Source organism: Panicum virgatum, chromosome 8N (assembly GCF_016808335.1).
Source record: "Panicum virgatum strain AP13 chromosome 8N, P.virgatum_v5, whole genome shotgun sequence".
In the NCBI taxonomy this organism is placed as follows: Eukaryota; Viridiplantae; Streptophyta; class Magnoliopsida; order Poales; family Poaceae; genus Panicum; species Panicum virgatum.
This window is the reverse complement of record NC_053152.1, coordinates 12,024,672-12,044,601: the sequence shown is the minus strand read 5'-3', so window position 1 is coordinate 12,044,601 and position 19,930 is coordinate 12,024,672. Positions and strand designations below refer to the sequence as shown.

General features: G+C 44.3%; 2 protein-coding genes across 11 annotated transcripts; one reads left to right on the top strand and one right to left on the bottom strand.

Moving 5' to 3' along the window:
• Positions 1 to 3,486: 3,486 nt before the first annotated feature.
• Positions 3,487 to 6,931, top strand: LOC120685894. 10 transcript variants are annotated; one of them, XR_005679834.1, is made up of 5 exons: positions 3,487 to 3,872; positions 4,112 to 4,169; positions 4,719 to 4,827; positions 5,443 to 5,628; positions 6,603 to 6,931. XR_005679834.1 is itself a non-coding variant. In XM_039968011.1 (3 exons), exons 1-3 carry the CDS (start codon positions 4,761 to 4,763, stop codon positions 6,653 to 6,655), a joined length of 315 nt encoding a protein of 104 aa, XP_039823945.1. In that variant the 5' UTR covers positions 4,176 to 4,760; the 3' UTR covers positions 6,656 to 6,931. The 10 variants fall into 10 exon arrangements, 1 of the variants encoding a protein (XP_039823945.1); XR_005679835.1 differs by having other exon boundaries at positions 5,434 to 5,628; XR_005679833.1 differs by having other exon boundaries at positions 5,410 to 5,628.
• Positions 6,932 to 11,755: 4,824 nt separating this feature from the next.
• On the bottom strand, positions 11,756 to 18,332 carry LOC120685721 (AP-2 complex subunit sigma-like). The gene is made up of 6 exons (XM_039967795.1): positions 18,139 to 18,332; positions 17,937 to 18,035; positions 17,800 to 17,850; positions 12,972 to 13,145; positions 12,529 to 12,588; positions 11,756 to 12,081 (listed from the first exon to the last, which is right to left on the bottom strand). The coding sequence occupies exons 1-6, from the start codon at positions 18,139 to 18,141 to the stop codon at positions 12,040 to 12,042; spliced, it is 429 nt and encodes a 142-aa protein (XP_039823729.1). The 5' UTR covers positions 18,142 to 18,332; the 3' UTR covers positions 11,756 to 12,039.
• Positions 18,333 to 19,930: the final 1,598 nt, after the last annotated feature.

Here is a 19,930-nt window from a genome sequence, read left to right as displayed (position 1 = left end):
TCCATTATCATTCCCCGTCCGGTCTCAATTTTTCCATTCATCCCAACTTGAATTTGGTAACTCACATTCTGAAATATAAATACATCCTGGCTCTCACGAGTAACAGGGAGTTACTCGACTTCTATCCTATAACTCGCGAGTGACAGGAAATCACTCGACTTCTACCGAAACCTATTAAGCATGACAGTACTATCGACCTACACATACTAGTATAGGACTTAAGGGAACCTAGGGATCATGCAACTAAACTTTCAAATAATTCCTAATACGTAATGCACAAGTAATAATTATATAGTGATTCATAATTTAAAAATAGGGGTTATGCACCGGGGCTTGACTTCGGGCTGCTGCACAGGGCTGGACTCAATTAGGCCTCTGGCCGGACTCTCGCAAACCTCCGGCCGGGCTTGCTCTGGCTGCTCCTGCAGCTCTGCGACCACCTTGTATACAACCTTTTCTGCTGCGCGCGGCTGCTACATCGTATGCATATGTTATGAGTGAATGCAAATACGATTGTACAATTACAAAATACCCAACAATCGCAACCAATTGCTAACAATTTGCACTAACTTTCCCTATCAGTCCCCATTGCTACTACTCAAACTGGTCAGACCGGTATACCAAATCGGTCAGACCGGTCTGACCCGCATGACACTGGAAATGTTGATCGGAAGTTCCGACCTGGGGTCAGAACTTCCGACGTCCGTCGGAAGTTTTGGGTGACTTCCGACAAAAGGTCCTCGACCGATTGAATTAAATTTGTCAGAAGTTCCGACAGAGTGTCGGAAATTCCGATATAGCAAAACCAGCACTACTACCGGTCAAATAGGTTGCCCGACCGGTTAGACCGGTCTGGTGCTGTAGTTGATCCAGCAGGAGCTCGACCGGTTTGACCGGTCCATGAGAAGTCCGAGTACAATTAGGAAATTTTATAGCTTTAGATCTGTAAATAGGATTTCTTACGAGGTAAGTCTTCTCCATCCTATAAATATAAAGGGTCACGGCCGATCGAGGATACAACCCAATCGAACCAATCAAATACATTTATCTTTTATTGTATTTACCTTTTCTCTTTACCCTAGCTTTTCCAACCTCGACATGATGTTCTTCTCTCGTCTCCATGGCGTTTGAGGATGCCCTAGCTGGTCTGCCGAGCCTAGGGCAACCCTATGCACCCTTACCCCGACGGGGTCCCTCCTGGCTGAGCGTTCGTCGGATCGTCGTCGTTCTACATGACGACCGGTCTGACCGGTCCAGATAACCGGTCTGACCGCTCCACGTAGGAGGTTCTACAAGGAGCTCCTCCTCGCGCCGTGCAACCTAGCGTGATCGTGTGTTGGCCCGTAAAAGGCGTCAACACAAATTGGCGACTCCGCTGGGGACGGGAATCAGGCTATGATGGCTGATACGTCAAACCCTAGCAAGAGGAACTACTTCAAGAGTATCGGCGAGAGTGCGATCAAGTGGATGAAAGGTTGCTTCTATCCTGTTATCGTGAAACAGAGCAAGGCGTCATCAAGATAAAGGAGTGGAAGCCACCATCCACGATTGATCTATTAAAAGAGGTACAATCTTCAGATACTTTATCCGATGCTCTATCTGATCTTGTCCAGTATTTGATTGATCAAGAAAATAGTTCAATTCAAGCTCCTATTGTTCAAAAGTCGGTTATTGAAAAGCCAGCTAATAATCCTTGCAAAAGTTTGCCTAATGTTGCTGGTCAAGATACAATTCGGTCGTCTCAAGCCGAAATTGTCAAACCAAAATCCCCTAGCAAGAGCACAGAGACTAAATCTAGTACTTTAACGCTCAGGGGGCAACAAAACAAAGGCAAAACTGTTGGTTGCACTGCAACCGGTCTGACCGGTCTAACCGGTTCATCTAGGGTTTTGCAAAATAAAACAAAACCTAAGATGGTAAAGCCCAAAAAACCCGAGGTTGGTGTTTGGAAAACCGTTGAATCCAAAGGCCGTCACAAGCATCAAAAGAAAAGGCCGAAGCCTTTTCTTGGAGAGCTTCCGACTACATCCAAAAAACAAAATAATGATGCTAGTCGGCCAAAACATCCAAAACACTCAAGATCTACTCCAAGACAACAATTCTACGATCGGAATCGGCAATGGAATAATTTTCCTAATTCAGTGCCATTTCCGTCATATGGGTCACTTATACCTATGCCATGTTGATCTTGTTATAGCATGCCTTGTTTTTATCAGTCATGGTATTATCACTATTGGAAACCGAAATTTCCCTCTGTGCCGAGTAATTTTTTTGACGGTATCAGGAAGGCTCACATGGAAACACCAATTTCCTTGTCGGTTTCCCACACTCACAAGGAAATTGCAATTTCTTTGTCCGCCTTTATAGAACTCACGGGGAAATACTAATTTTCTTGTCAGTTTATATGCAACTCACAGGGAAATTGCGCTAGAGGTGAAGAACACATATATGGTTCAATTTTTCTTTTTAATCTGGAATTGAAGTTTGTAATTGGTATTTATCCCTCATATGAACTCCAAATTTGATCATTCTTTTTGCTATATTTATCTAAAATCAATATCTTTCATTTAATGGCATTTATTTGTATGCTAATTGCTAATTTTTTGGATTCTTTTCATATGGCATGTTTTCATCAACTTTAATAGAGAATATAAAAACATGTGTTTTACATAATAATTGATAATATAACTTCATATTTTCTAATATTACGGTAAACATATGATTGTTTTAAAATTTGAGGTGCATACGAGTTTGATAATGTTAGAAGGTATGCAAATCTGAAAATTTGCCTTGAGTTATATGTAAGTATATGAAAGATGTATCATTTTGTGAACAATGTGTGGTCTCACTTTATTAAAATTATTTAATCTTTTTATAGAAATCTTATAGGACAAAACTATGCTGCCACATCAATTTCTAGAATTTTTTTTATCAAATTTAAATATTATTGTAATTATTATATTGTCATTTGTAGATAGAAGTTTGAATTTCTCCTAACGAATATTTAACTTTTTCATCTATTTTTAGGGTGTGAGCTACAATGGAACAGAAGTTCTTAAAATACATTTTTTATAGTTTTTTAAATATTATTTGAAATATATATAGTTTAAATTGTAATTACTTTCAATGAAACTATAGAAAATAATTAAAGTATTAAAAATAGTAAATGAGTTCAAAAATTATTGAGTTTTTTACGGGGCAACTTATATGCAGTATAATATATATGAAAATTGCATTGGTTAATATTAAATTATTATTTTTATATATCACTTACAAAGATGTCTTAGTTTGAAATAAAAACAAATACCTAAGTGGGCTGAAAAATCTGAGACTGGGCCGTTTTCCGAGTACGCACACACGGCCCAAAGTTGGCCCAAAGTTTTCTATCCACCCATCACTCATCTGACGGTTTAGATCGTTTTCTTATTGTGTATAAAATGAATCACATTCACCAACGGGAAACCCTAGCAAACTACTCCATCCCCCTCCCCCCGCCCCCGCCCCCGCCCCCAGACGGCCAGACCCCTCCTCAGATCCACGCCTCTCCCTCTCCACCGACGACAACTCCTCATCAGATCCTCCGCAGGAGGTGAGAGGCGAGTGAATGGCGGCCCCGTAGGCGCTCCGCGGTAGCCCCGCGGCGGGCGATGGCTCGGCCGAGCACTAGCCGCTAGGAAGCTCCGTCGGCGGGCGGCGACCCGGCGTTGGCGCCTGGTTGCGCCTCCGTGAGGCGCGGGCGAAAGGCAGGCAGCAGCCTGCGAGCGCATCTCGGCGGGCGGAACGGCAAGCAGCAGCCTGCGGGCGCATCTCAGCGCCGGCGCGCGACTACTCCTCCGCGAGGCTCGGTTGGAACGACTGGCCATCTGGTTACGGTAGGTCTGAAGTAAACTCGTTCTTGCTATTATTTATGCCCTTTGAGTCCCTATACCAAAAGATCTAGCTCCACGGATTTGCATGTGATGGGCCCGTACGTGCGGCAGGCCAGGCGCTCATGGATCTAGCTCCAATTGATTTTCGTTCCACGTAGTGCTCATGTAGTGCTAAAATACCTCTAGCTAACATGCCCATCCCCAATGAACTATGCTAAAATACATGATAATAATGGTTTCAGGATAAGAGTTTACACGTTGGTGGCTTGGTGCAAGTGCATGCTCTGTTGAAATGGGAAGGTAATCTCGTATCTTGCATTCCAAGAACTAATGGTGTTCAGTACCTATTGCTGTTCTTGGCTATGCTCTGCTCTGTTGCTTCCTGCTTGTGCAACTTGGTTGTGCTCTGTGCCTCTTCCTGCTTGTGCAACTTGGTTGTGCTCTGTGCCTCTATCCTGTAGTCTGTAGTTACAAAATCATGTGCTTAACTGCTTTTGTAATAGTGCTTGTCTACTGTCTTAGCTTAGCTATGTTACTGGCTCCTCTACTTTGTGCTTCATTTGTTTACTCATTGAGCTATGTGATATTGTTTTCATACTGAGATGGAAAGGATTCGATAGGAAACCTGAAGATAGGAATAATAGTCATTTTTTGATGCTTAATCTTGCATTTTTTTCCATCTCCTCTGCTAGAAGCGCTGCATTTTCTCTATCTAATTGGTAGTGACATGGCTTAATTTTCTGTAGCTTCTGGTATTATTATGCATAGTAGTATTTTCTGTATACTGGCTTCTATTTGACTGCAGCAAAGTTATTGAATTGATATTACTTCCCCTATGCTAAGTTTCAGTTGTGATGGCGTGAAAGGAAATGGTGCAGCTACCGGGCAAAGATGGGGAATCTGATCCAGAAAGCAAGGTTCAAAAAATCGCTACACGCTGTGCGCGCGTTCGAGCACGGTAAAAGAGTAATCGTGAATAATCGTGATTAAATGTGATTAATCGTTTGTACTAATATTGCCAAAAAAATAAAAAAGGAGGTTTTCAAGAGGTCTTACACCAGTAATTTCTTTCCTCTGGCCATCTTCTTTGCTAGACAGAAACTGTACCTACACAAATGACAACAACCTAATTAGTTTAACTGTTTAAGTTCATGAAAAAAAACAAAAAGATGACAGCTGGACATTAACAATAGATTATGACCAAGAAAAGAAAGAAAGAATGACAATGAGCATGAAATTAACAGCTGCAGCCTGCAGCATACCAGTCCACATGAAGTAGCAGATAGCCACATGATGACATAGCATAGTTCATAGTTCAAACTTCTGACACGAAGAAAATAAGAACTTAAAAGTCATAGCAGCAGCTAGCAGCTAGCAGCTAATAGTACATAGCACAAATGCACAATCAAGCAAAATATGATAGGCAAACACAACATGCAGCAGTCCACAGTCCAGACAGCTTCAATCCTAGGAATTTGCTCTTCCTCATAGTCACTGTCGGCTTCAGATTCGAACTCTTCTTCTTCATGTAAATCTCTAGGCTGATTCCTTCCACTCCTACGAGGTGGGGAAGATGGCGCGGGGAGGCGTGGACTGCAGAGGTGGGGAAGCAGAGCTGCAGCGGACCGAAACGGCACGGCGGACGGCGCAGGGAGGCGCGGCGGAGGCGCAGGGAGGCGCGGCGGACGTCTGGATGAGCAGGAGGCGCGGTGGACGAGCAAATGCGGCGGCTATGGATTGGGAAGGGCACGACAGAGAGGTAACCCGACGGACCCGCGCCAATCTTTCCCGCCGCGCGTGATTCTTTCCTGCCCGCTTTCGCGCCGCGCCGCGCGCCAATTTTGCCCCCGCTTCTCGCTTTCGCGCCCGTGGGAACCGCGCGAACGATTTTCGACCGGTTACGTGCGCGTTTCTAGCGATTACACGAGGCCGCACTACACGCTTGATTAAACGCGTCCAGTGATTAAATGCTCGATTAAGTTGTAATCGACGTGTTTACCCGGCGCGCAACGCATAATCACGATTAATCTTGCGATTAATCGCGATTTCTTGAACCTTGCCAGAAAGAGCCTATAGTTCATTTTTGAAGGTACGCAGGTCCTTTTAATTGTATCACTGTTTCCTTGTGCAAGAAAAAAAGTTCAGTACAATCTTGCCTTTTAAAAAAATGGATGAGTTCAACATGGACTAGCATAATTCACTTAACACATGCATGTATGATCTGCCTCATCTTTGGGCATGTTTCATTCAGTGTTCTAAAAAACGTTTTAAACGTCGTTTAATCTTGATTAAATGCTGAACGGTGGCCAAGCGTTGCGTTTAATCACAGTGTCGTTTAATCACAACACATGTTTAATCATGTTCAATCTACGTTTAATCACAAAAAACTCTGAACCATAGGCAAGTGTTCGCCTAGCGTCTAGCGTTTTTTAGAACCTTGGTTTCATGGAAAGCTTTTTACAGTAACATGGTTTGTTTATTCAGATAGTGTCTTTCAGCCTTTCCTATTGCTTTAATCTGTTCATTTCCTGATTTCATGTGTTATGGTACAGCGATATAGATTAAAGTATATTGTAATAAATAAATTAATAATGTGCTCGATTCCTATGCAACCCATTATGAAATGCAATATGGATCAGAATCAGATAATCTTCAGAGATGTTCCTTTTCTTGTTCTTTGTTTCCTGGCCTGTTTCTGAACACTGCAAATGCATGGTTGATCGCCGAATGCAGAATGCGGCGTGTGGCTGGCGGCGGCCGGGTATGGTGTGTCCGGGATCGACTAGAGGACCACGAGAAATCCATGGGCGCCTCCTGCTGAATCCACAGCTAGTGCTGCCTCATCGATGTGTGTGTTTATGATGTGTGTGTGTTTTTCACTTTCTATGAAAACAAATATAGAGAGCTGGTTTTGATATGTACATGCTAGAAATTTTGAGAAATGATTGATGCTTACATGGATTGTACAGATGTATAAGCCTGTGTGTTTGAAATTAGCTATATGTGCAATATCTGATTGTGATTGAATTTGAAATGTCAGTTATAAATTGGTAATTTGTGTATTGGTTTTTTTTTTTAAAAAAGTCCAGTAAGGTTTCCCTGTGTGGCAACCGACAGGAAAAATACTTTATCCTTGTGTGGCAACTGGCAGGGATAAATCAATAACACTGATGGGTAACTGACAAGGAAATTCAATTGGTAAGGTCCTACAGGGAAATGATTCTTGACTGATTCTTTAATCTGACAGACATTTTTTCTTGTGAGTCAACACACAGGAAAATCCCGTCAGCAATTTTATTTTCTGTCACTTTATCCCTGTCGGTTTGCTGTTAGAATTAGTTTTCCAGACGGTTTTACCCTATATCCCTGATGGTTTCCGGCACACAGGGAAATTTCGGTTTCTAGTAGTGTATAATTCATGTATGCTGTTTCTCCCTACATATTTGTGCTCAAAATATGTTACCTATAGGGAACCGGCAATTAGAGAACCATCACCTATCAATGATGACTGTTTTGTTCAGAAAGATCGGTCTATACAGAAAAAGAAATATAAGGTGATCAAGCAAGTTTATCATGTCAAAAAAGATGGACGATTAAACAAAAATTCAGATTTGACATTAGATAAAGAAAAGCCGGTTGTTGAAGAGCAATCAGATAGCTCAATTAGTAAAATTGTCCCCAATGATGATCATTATTTAAATAATGTAGTCGAACAATATTCAAGTTCGGCTCAGGGGCAAGATAAGAGCAATCATATCGGTTCTGACAGGAGCGGTCTGACCGGTTCGTCAGACCGGTCTGAACATAGAAATTCTGGTGGTGCAAAAAATAGTACCAAGCCGACCTTTGAGGAGCTTCTGGATAAATACAAGAAGGTGTCTGAAAAAAAACAAAGCAATCAATTAGAAGGCAAACGAAGAAGGGCTTCATCACCAAGATCAAGAAAGAATCAGCGGTCATCGCATTGGTCTTCATCATTTATTCTGTTGATGCATATGCCATGGAACGCGTATTGAGGTATACCCAATTATAATCCATGGTTATGGTATAATCCTTGGTTGCCATATTATGACTATGCCATACCAAGAAGCCAAAATTTGAATAATCGGCCGCATTGGCCGTGTCAAGATTTCTATTATTGAACATGCTAAAGCCGAAATAGTTCGCTCATCCTAAGCTAGAAATTGTTACATTTGCTAGTTTTCTTATTTCGGCTATTTTTAGCATGTTTAGAGATAATATATGGCCAATGCGTTGCTAATCGTCGTCCTTAGACAATTTTGGTTCAAAAGAATATTTTTTGGTAAGCAAGCTTTACCAAAAAATAGGGGGGGCATATGTTGACAGCCAAAATTGACATCTATCGGTCTGATCGGTCTGACCAAGAGGTCTGACCGGTCTGGTGCTGTAGTTGATCCGGTAGGAGCCCGACCGGTCCATGAGGAGTCCGAGTACAATTAGAGAATTTTATAAATTTAGATCTATAAATAAGATTTTTTGCGGGGTAAGTCTTCCCCACCCTATAAATATAAAGTGTCACGGCTGATTGAGGATACAACCCAATCGAACCAATCAAATACATTTATCTTTTATCTACTTTTTCTTTTTACCCTAGCTTTTCCAACCTCGACATGCTGTTCTTCTCTCGTCTCCATGGCGTTTGAGGACACCCTAGCTGGCCTGCCAAGCCTAGGGCAACCCTACGCGTGCTTACCCCGACGGGGTCCCTCCCGGGTGAGCGTTCGTCAGATCGTCGTCATTCTGCACGGCGACCGGTCTGACCGCTCCACGCAGGAGGTGCTGCCAGGAGCTCCTACTCGTGCCGCGCGACCTAGCGCGATCGTGTGTTGGCCCGTAAAAAGTGTCAACAGCTGCTCTGGCCCCGGTGATGACGAGGACGACGAGTGGAGGGGTCGGGGAGGACGAGGCGACACTGCGAAGCTCACCTCGGGCTGGAATCGGGCGGAGGAAGGCCGGAAGAAGGGGCTCGACGGTGGGAGCGGAGCTCCGAGCGGCTAACAATGGCAGACGATGGTGGGGAGCCGATTTTGGCTAGAAAATGGCTCAAACGAGCTCGTGGCTGGGTGGAGGATGAAGTGAGGACTGTGTTGGTGGAAGGAATCGACGAGCGGTGGGCGGAGCTGGCCGGAGCGGTGGCAACGGTGGCTCTGCTCGAGTTCTGTTCAGGGAGGAGGAAGAAGCAAACTGGGACTTGGACGTCGTGACCAGGGGAGACACATGGCAAGGCGGTGGCGACGTGGTTGACGCCGAGGATGGCCGGCGCGTGGCGCGCTCGCCGGTGGCGACATGGGGCACGCTGTGATCGCCGGTGGCGACATGGGGCACGCCGTGATGTGTGCTCTGCTACGGCGAGCAGAGACATCGGTCTGACCGGTCAATGAGACCGATCGGACCGGTCTCGCCAGGTTAACCCCATCTTAACTTTCAAATTCTAATTCTTAAACCCTGGGTGCTCTAGTAAGTCCAGCGAGTACCTTTATACTCACCGGTGTACCTGTTAAGTTGTTTCGGGTGGTTCGCGTTGCTTGGAGTTCTTCCACACTGATGGTGGTGCTAGCGAGGAGTAAGTGACCGATGTATGTTGAGGATGAAGCTCTTGGGAATATGGCTCATTATCTTATTTCCGTTGAGTGATTTCTCTTGAGAGTTGCAAACTTCCGCTTTCTACCATCCCAGTTAATGTAAACATGTTTATTGTTGTAAAACTTGTATGATCATGTATGGAAGTGCTTATTTCTGCGATGATGTGCTTTTGTGCTAGGGGGTGTGGCCGGATCCTGGCCATTGCACCACATCCCAAGGATTACCTGATTTCAATTCAAATTGTTCAAGTTTGCCACTTGGTTGGATTCTTGGATAATTTGGATTGAAATTGGGCGCTTCCAAACAAGATGAGGGAGCCAAAGCTATCTTCGGATTTGCAAGCAAGCTTGGGAGAAACAGTGAATATAGCTCAAGAACTGTCCACGCAATGTTCTTGCAGATGCGCGCGATTGATGTCTTCAAAGTGTCTAACGCCAGCTCCACCTCCATTGTAAGCATCTTCGACAAGAAGAATATACTGCAGCCATCTATTATAAGCACTCGTAGGGCTCTGGCAGACTACTAGCTACAGGAGCTTAGTGGTGGTTGCAGCGAGGAGACTTGGTCCTCTTAATGAAAACGCGGGGGTGGGGGTGGGGTGGGGGGTTGCGCCTCTTCTCGAGCCCCGGCTGGTTATTATTTTTATTATAAGCACCCACCTATTACTCAGGTTTAATGTTCTTTTGCATTCTTAACCTTTCATACTTTCAAGGAAAATCAAGAATTCTTTTAATGCATAATTCAGATGTATAACTTTGCTGGTATTAATAAAAAAATTATGCATAATCAAAAAATCAAACAAAAAACCTCACTGCTTTAGGTGTTTTGATGGGAGTTAGTGAATCTCAGGCTAAATATGTGACTAGATATATTAGGGAACTGAAACAAGGTAGGCTAGCCAGCTCACCAATTAACCAATCTAAAGTTAAAAGAGATCTAAGTAAAGATCTAGATGCTTTAGATGACACGGAGGATGATTGATTTGATCAACTTATGATAAAGCAATTGAATAATGCAGCACTGGAGGATTTCCTTACCGAGAACAATAGTCACCTAGGTGATATTTGTCCTCTCGAGTCACGAAAAAAAATCTATATCTAGTAAATTCAAACCTGTCCCCAAAAAAAAGATAGGGACAAAGTTAGCCAAGAAAACAAAGAGTATAAAACGAAAGGAATCTTTTGGAATAGCAGAGGTCTTCGGCTAAACTCAAATTCTTATCAGAGCTCACAAAAGAATAGAAAAAGTCAACAGTGAGGCCGCCCGTCAAGCGCTCGCCGCCGCCGAGGCTTGCTCCTCGCCTAGAGCGCTCCCCGCTCTCCCGCCCTCGGATCTCGCTGCCGCCGAGCGTTCCCCGCCGCTGCCATCGGACCTCGACACCATCGAGCGCTCCCCGCCCCCTACCCTCGGGGCTCGCTGCCACTGAGCGCTCTCCGCCCTCCGACCTCGCCGCCGATGAGCAATCCCCGCCCCCGCCCCCAGGTTCGTCGCCACCGCCGTCGGGGCTCGCAGCGGCGGCCGCCGCCGAGCTACTCCCACGCCGAGCAGTAGACCAGTCCCGCCACCGCAGAGCTCCTCCACCGCCGTCGGCTGCTCGCTGGTGACGCCCTCCTCCGCGAGCGCCAGCCCTGCCTCCCTTGTCGCGATCGCGGACACGTCCAGCCCCTTGGACAACGCGTGGCACCACACTGCCCCTTGAGGCGATTTACTACCACGGCTGCACGAGATAGGTAGAAGACAACCGGATCCACATGGAAGGGAGGGGTAATTTAAATGGGCTGGGGGATCCACATGGAAGGGAGGGGTAATTTAAATGGGCTGGGCTAACAAGGTGGAAGGAGTTGAGCTGGCCTTCTAGAGTTGTGGAATGAAGCTACATAATACCCAACACAGAGTGGACTAGAAATGGTGGAGTTGGTAGAGTAAAATTGGTGGAATGATTGTTTTGAGAGTAGAGTGCTCCTAAACAGGCGCCCATAGTTGATCAGTAAAACCACATTGATCCGGAGCTATGTTCATCGATTCTTCACGCCCAGTTGAGCCTAAACTAGCTGAGCTATCTTCAAGTTCTCAGCTATCAAAAAAAAAAACTCTTATTCTCTTTGCGGCCCAAACCGTGTACGGCAAACCCTGGTGGAAGATCAGAACATTCCACATTGTCCATCTCATCAAATATGCGAAAAAATGCAGAGTCAAGCGCGCCAGAGAATCTCATGTGGCATTTCTGTTGATCCGACTCGAACGATCCCATCTATGCAGCACAACGTTTCACCGAGCAAAGCTAAGGAAAACAGCATAAAGCAATCTATGTGGCAACACAGTACAAAACATTGTTTTTCTTTCCAACTGCAGGGAGAAACTGATGCAGAGAGATTTTACTACAGCTGGCGACCAATCTCAAGCTAGCATCGGCGACTAATCCTCAAGACAACAGTGACAGCATGGGCCACTGACCAAGTCAACAAGTGAAATCCGAAATGGTGAACATCAAAATTAAATGCACAACACCTACAAATTATTGTACAAATGGTAGCGCACATGAGCAGCTGCCTCTTCCCTCTCATCCTCAATCCAGCTTCTCCAGTTCACCCATTCGCTCAATTATCGCCTGCAGAAGTGAAAGGGGTATCATTAATTCATTTTCTATGCTTTAACACGAAAGCCCGCACTTGGAATCTTGGGTGGGGCGTTGGACAGGTGAATCAAGATTACAATACAATTTGGTTATCACATCTTAGGTTACAATGTGAAACTTGCCACCTAACGAACAACAGATATGAAGAAAAGTGAAAAAATATAAACATCATTAGCACTGGTCATGTGCGACAGTATTTAGCTCTGTCATGCTACATGCAAAATTGTCAAAACTAAATAAGGTGCATGTGAATGGATGCTGATAAGAAGATTACATGTCAAGAAATTATTGACATATGCTAGTCAAATGCAATAACCTAAGAAATAAAGTCAAAAGCCAGTTCAACGTAACTCCAAATCAGAGCAAAATCAGATAAATTTACAAGCAGAGCCATACAAGTACGTGAGGCAGGTGCTATACCTTTTTGCTTGTTTCTTGCAGCTCTCCGGCAAGAATAAATTCATCTAATATCAGATAAACCTTCAAGATAAACAGAACAAAAAATAAGAATTGGTAGTTTCTGAACTTCAATTGCTAAAATCATAAACCCGAGGTTCACAAAGCTACATCTATGTTCAGTGTTTAGTCAGCTGAATTCTGACAGATGTTTTCTTGCCATTTGACTAAAGCTATATAAACATGTGAAACTATTACTTGCAATGCGAATTAGTGTAACAACAAAGGCTACATATGTATTGTTTTGACCATGGAAAAAAGTGAAGCAGAAAGAGTATAAACAAGTCCACTGGTTAATCCAACGACATGTTTCATTTAATACATATAAAGGGACCATCAGCATCAAGGATCATAATTGTGCCACAAACAAAGAATTTTACAGGGTAAACTAGAGAAAGATCTGTTACCTTGTGAAAATTAAACACTAAATCAAGCTCACAAACATTGCTAAAGAAATGGTCCAATATCTCGACAAACAAGTGAATGCATTCCAAGTATGCCAACTCGTTGTCAGTTATGTCCACACAAATTGAAAAAAACAGCCCTGCATATCTTCTGTAGATAACTTTGTGTGTGCGAAACTGCATAAGAAAAATTCTAGATTAGTAGGAGAAAATGAAGTAATTGAATAATTCAGGGCCTACATGGATCAGTAAAGGTACAGCAAATACTTTAGTCAGAAATTGATTTTATACTTTCCATTTAACATGTATCCAGGGTGCATTACAAGGTAGTATAAAACTAGTCAAGGTACTGGAGGATTCAAGCCAAGCCTCCTACACAAACAACCAATTCAAACCAACAGGCTCATAATTACAAAATGGAGGTTTCAAAGCCAACCCTGCTACATAAACGTGAGCTTCACATTGGACTCAATATGGCCTGGATTGCATTTTTGTTTGCAAAATATTGAACCCAGTGACAAATCTTCCAACCAGCAATGAAAAGGATTTGTATGTTTTTGCACATGACTTAAATTTGTATCTCATTCTTTTAAATCAGACAGAAGGATCAGTACTGCAGAGGAGGATCGTCCAGTCCAACGGTGAACCAATAGAACGATAGTGCGTTATGTTAGATAACCAGACATATATATATCCACCAGTGTTCGCCTACACGGCCGTGTAGAACGACTGAACGAGTACACGGCATGTAAACACTACTCGGCAGTCAACTGTGCAGTTTAGGCTAAAAATGATGATTACACAGGCAGCCCGTTTAAACGGTCAAATTTGGTCGTACACGGTCTACATGGTTGACACGACATGGGCACAGCACGGTTTTGCATGGCGAGTTGAGCGATTACAGTGGTGTTTAGGCAATGGCGAAGCTCAAAATCAATGGGCGGGGGATGAAATTTTCATCGGCCTGTTTGCCGCCGCTACCAGCCGCCCAGTATAAGATGCCAATGACCCTCTGGATTAGGGTTTGCCTGCCCAAATTCACCAGCCGCCGGCCCACGTACCCTCCATTCTCCATCGTCATTGTCAGATCCCCCTCAGGTGCTCCCTAAGCAGGGCCACACCAGCCACATGTGCAGTGCTGGCCGCGCACTAGGGCCTGCCTAGTGAGCGCAGCAGCGGGCGCAGCACCTTGGAGCCAGCCACCCCGTCAATCCCCACTGTCACTGGCCACCAGATCGAGCTCCAACTCCAACAGCAGCAAGCAAGGAGCTGAGGACACAGCAAATCAGCAGCACGCCAGGCCAGCACGCTACGAGTTCTAGCAATTAAGGTAATATCCCCCTCCCTTTCTCCTCTGTAGCTGTAGTATGCCTACAGCCTACTCTGTAGTATGCATATCAGGTACTGCGCCAGGCGGCCAGGCCCTGAGATGCATTCGGCCAAGGCATCAGTACTACTGCAGTAGTGTCGTGGTGCTAGTGCTAGTGGCACAGTACTCTTCAATGCCTTTCTCCAAGGCAAGCATGCAGTAGTACTCTCTGAATGATATGCTCTAGTAATGTTTTAAATTTTTAGTTTTTATCTTGTAAAGATTAGAGATTAGTATGAGTCTTTCCTTTTCTTTTTGTTGTCTGATGCACCTGATGTTCCCAATGATTTCTGGTATTTATCTCCACCTTTGTTCTGAATACTTCTGAATATGTAGAATTTTGTCTCATGCATATGCTCTCAATGCTTCTTCAGAATTTTGCCTTTTGATCTCTCTCTTTGTTCAATGGCTGCATGTATCACTAAATGTTCTTTCATATTATTTCATTTAAACCTGCACTTAAAAGCTAGTTTTATTCATTCTGAATTACAAGCCACAACGAACAAATGTGCCCTCTGAATTATGACTCTATACAGCTATATTATCTCTGAATCCTGAATTTACTTCCATTGTATTTATCTCTGAATTCTGAATTTACTTCCATTGTATTTAGTAGATATTTAAACCTGCAATGCTAAATGCTCTTTTCTGTAACTAGCTTGAGCTGTGCAGTTGTGCTAGTCGTAGGTTGAACCAGCAAGTAGCCAGTCAATTGATCATTGATTCATGTATAGCAAATTAAATATTCAAAACTTTATTCTATAGCTGACATGTGCTCTCTCTGCTAATTCTTTTTGTTGCTACTTTTTACCATGGTAATTATGACAAGCAAAAATAAAGTTCTCAATGAGGATCTGCACAAATTCAAAGATCAAGGTGGCCACTTTGCAAAACCTGTAGCAATGGCAGGCTGCAAGGATTACAATTTTTGTCCAGGTATGCAAATTTAAATTGGTGTTTACAAAGTATTCCAGATCTGCAAGCTGTTGAGTAGTATCTAAATTTATGTACCTTTATACTTGTGCAGCCAAATGGTGGGGAAATTATGGAACACAGGTTTCAACGCTGCAAAGGATGGCCATTAGGATTTTGTCTTTGACCTCAAGTTCATCAGGGTGTGAGAGAAACTGGAGTTGCTTTGAAGGGGTGAGTCACTAGCTGTCCAAACTTTGAGTTGATTGTGAATTATGACCATGTTTGCTCTGTCCAACACTCTAATCAATAAACTTGAGAATCTGATTATGCAGATTCATATGAAGAAAAGAAACAGGCTCACTTGTGAGAGAGTTGAGCAACTTGTCTATGTACGATTCAACAACCTTCATACAAAGAGAAAATCTAAAGCTAAGAACAACAACATTGGTCCCTTGGTCACAACAGAAGCAACTTGTGCCTAAGGTTGGATGGTTGATGCTGGAGATGATGACAACTCTGATGTTGAGGCTCTTACAGGGCTGACATGGCAACAGATTGCAGAGGCATGTGGGGATGAGCAGTGTTAGAGTATATTAGAGATATCTCTATATTAGGTAGATTAGGATTGTATCCGTATCCTACCATATCTGTAGGAGAGGCTTCTTGCCCTCCAAGTCATGTACCCCTATATATTCAGCCCCAAAGCTCAGGCTAATACAATCCACAATACTATACGCATCTCTATTCTCTTCTACATGGTATAGAGCCAAAACTCGATCTCTTTTTTTTTCCGCTGCCCTAACCCTAGGGCTGCCGGCGCCCCTCCTCTCGCGCCGCCGCCACCCCACCTGTTCTCCACGGTCCGGCCCAGGTGGGATTGGATGAAAAGCCAGACACACCGATCCGGATTCCCCGAATCCCGCAATCTTAGCACCGGCATCCGAAATTACGACCTCTGTTCTCAAGGCGGTAAGGCGGACGCCTAGCAAGGTGGAGCGGCTGGGCGCCTAGGCGAGCAAGGCGCAAATCAGTGGACGGCGCATGGACGCCTAGGCGTCGCCTAGGCGACGCCTTGAGAACAGAGATTACGACGCACTGATCCGGCCTACAACGCCACTAGGGCCTCTTGTTGTGCCTCGGCAATCTTAGCACCGCACTCCGGCGCACCCACTCAGGAAAAGGCCCAATCGCCCCAAAAGACTAGTCCAATAGGGGAAGGGTGGCTCTCCCTTTTAAGGTGGCTTTCTCTTCCCAAGCTAAGCAAGGTGGGATTATGCGGCTCACACGGTCGCCGCCCGACTACAACTGGGCCACTTTTGGCCCATTTTTGTTGCGTCTTTGCCAGTGGGTAATAGTGAAGGATGTCCTCATCATTCCCACCCCCTTAGGTTGAACTGATCGGTGCATACAACTCAATATGGTATCAGAGCCAGAGGTCCCGAGTTCGAATCCTGGTTAGCGCAATTAAATAAAATAATTGTTGCTCGCTCCTATTCCACGTTTGAGGCCTGAGGGAGCCTCCACGTGAGGAGTGTTGGAATATAAGTGAATTCCCTACCTCTCCCCATCAGCTTAAGCTTTTGGGTTGAACTAGTCGGTGCATGCAACTCAATAAGCAGGTCACAAAATTGCATAGGAGTTCAAGATTGGCTCAGCCAAGAGAGATTGAAGTGGATGTCCAATCTGAAACAAAAGAACTAATAAACGATGAGGAGGAAGAAATCGAATTTGAGTCTTATCAAGAGAATGTGGTGACAACTAGTTATGAGCAAGAGGTGGAAGGGGAAAGAATGATGACTGAGCTTGGTGCCTTGACATTCTTGATGGAACTGTTATCACTTTATCAATTATCATCATATATGCATGTTTAAGAACTTTTAGATGTTAGTCATTTGCGAGAACTCTTATGTATGTTTGTGGCTGTGAGAACTGTCAACTGAGAACTATGTGCTAATGTGACTTGTGACTGTCATAGCGTCATTCACTCAGTAATTTATGAGAACAATCAAGTATCAATTATAAGGCTGCATGTTAGTGTTACATACTAATGTTTGTCTTAAATTTTGAGCTATGATTACAAGTTTTTAGACATATATACATGTCATTGTATCTATTTTTTATTAATATAGTACAAAAATGTGTAATCCGTTTAATTCCGTGTACACGCCATGTACACAGTCTACACACTACACAGCACCTTGCCGACCGTTTAGCATTTACCGTTTAGGCTAACATTGATATCCACAGATCAACCTACTAGGTGACAGCCTTACAGAATTTCGACCAAGAAATCGAAATGCTGACAGAAAAGAAACTATTCATACAGCATATGTCATTCATTCACTCAGATAGTATCAACAACAGAAGTCTTTAGTTCTTGATCAACAGCCCACATAATCTGCTCAGTTGTTACTGTCATCAATGGAAATGAACCCCCATTTATTCCCAAACTCGCATTTGGTCCACCTCCCACATGCCACGACCCTCCTAACCATGCTCAATTTCTACCCTAAGAAGAATTTGCAAAGATCCAGGAACCGGAGTTACCTCGACGAAATTGGTGAACTTGGGGTCCCGATTGACAACCAGCCGGTGCACCTGCGGGCCAGCAAGAAACCGAATCAGGAAGCCCGAATAAAAAATCAAGAACGGGATCGAAAGCAGCTCTGATCCACGCATCTCACCTCGTACTCGACCTTGTGCTTCTCCGAATCCTCGAGCGGGACGTAGTACTTGGCCAGCCGCGTCTTCCCCTGCCGGTTCTGCAGCAGGATGAACCGGATCTGCACCGCCATGCCAAGGAAAAGAAGGAAGTTTTATTCAGATCCGACTGGAAGACAACCGTGGGGATCCCGCGAGCACTCGAATCGATTGGGCGCGAGTTACCATGTCGTGATCAGGTCGGAAATCCGGCAAGGTTTTGGGTTGATTCCGCCACCAGCTTGCGCTGGGGAGAGAAACAAGAACCACTCCGTTTTCCCCTTGCCCTTTGGCGCCGACGGTCAGACGAGGGAAGCCGTGGTTGAGAAGTCGGAAGTCTCCGGCCTGTTGCCATCCACGGCTTCTGATTTTAGCATATATCCCCCTTGAGAAAGTAAAATTTTCTATGGTTTGCAAAGGAAATAAAACTAGAAGATGGAGCACAGGAGTAGAACCTTGAAGTAAAAGAATTTTGTTTTATTTTTTAATACACCTTTTCTGGTATTTCCAAAATAACACCACGACAACAAGAATTACAAAAACATTACGTCATCACTCTATTCTACCGAGAGAACCAGTTTAGCTTTGTGATGGTAGAGAAAAATAAGAACTCGTTTGGCAAGGCTCGGCTCGTTAAAAAAGCTTGGCTGCAGATTATCGGGTGGAGCGGCTTCTCTGATAAAGTTGCAATTATTTTAAAAAATATTTGACGAAACAGCTTCTCAGAAAATTTAATATCCATATAAAAGGTCAAATGACTATAATATCCCCTCCTCTATTTTCTCTTTTCTCTTTTTTTTTCTTTTTTCCTTTCCTTTTATTTTTCCTTCATTCCTTCCTTCCTTCTCTTTCCTCCTTATCCCTTCTTCTCGCTTCTTTCTTCCTCCGTGCGCCGTGGCTTGCTCCCATGCTCCATCGGCCTACCTCCACCCATCGTCGGCTACCTTACTCCTTTCTTCCTCCTTAAATCACGTGTGTCCGACACATCTTGCTGCTTCGCCTCCGCTCCCGTCGCCGGGTGCCGGCCCGTCCGCCCTGCCTCGGGCTCCCGCGGTGGCCGCTTCCGTCCCTTCACGTCGAGCTCCCACACCGTCTCTCTGTCCGCCGCCCCTCACGAGGACAAAGGAGGTGAAATGGACGAGCGGAGCCGCGTGGAGCTATGTTTTCTTGCTCACCCTCCGTCGTTGGGCTCCAGAGAGCATAATTTCATAGGCTCCTCTGATGGAGCTATCATGGAGCAACCCGATTGACAGGGCTTCCCATGACGCCAGCTGGTGCCGGTTTTGAAATCTTGCAAAAGGGGCTCTAGACTATCCACACTCATTGTACTCTATTTCTATACTCTAAAAGAAATATTTTATCCTAATCAGCAAAATTCTCTCCTCTACATTCAGTTTTTCTGCAACCGTCATCCTCTATATCCCATACTCTATACCAACTACCACATATTTTATTCTATCTCCAACTACCATCTTGTTTTAACAAACACATTTCCTTTTACTCAACAATCTATAATTACCATTTCAAAAATTAATTTTCTTCTCTTTTTTTCTTTTTCTTTTTTTCTTACTGTTTCTCCTCTTCTTTTTTCCCTTTTATTTTTCTTTCCTTTTTTCTCTCTTTTATCTCTCTCGGTCTCTCCCCTTCTGGAACTCTCTCTGACTCTCGTCTCTCTCTCTCTCCATCTCTGTCTTCCACTTCTCCTTCCGACGATCAAATTCACTGGCCACAGCGCATCTCCGACCGAATCACTTCACCCACGGGACCACAAGCTCGTCAGCTCCATCCACGACCAGCAGTAGGCGCAGCCGAGGTCCACCCCGATGGGAATCGCAGATCACATGGACTCCATTGCTGTCGGACTCTTGACCAAGGCCACCAAGGCAACGAGAAGGAGCAGGGGTGGAGGTGCTTTGGAGGGCATCCTCCCCCACGCCCGTGTTCGCCCCGAGCTCCGCCAAGCACGTCTTCCTAGCAC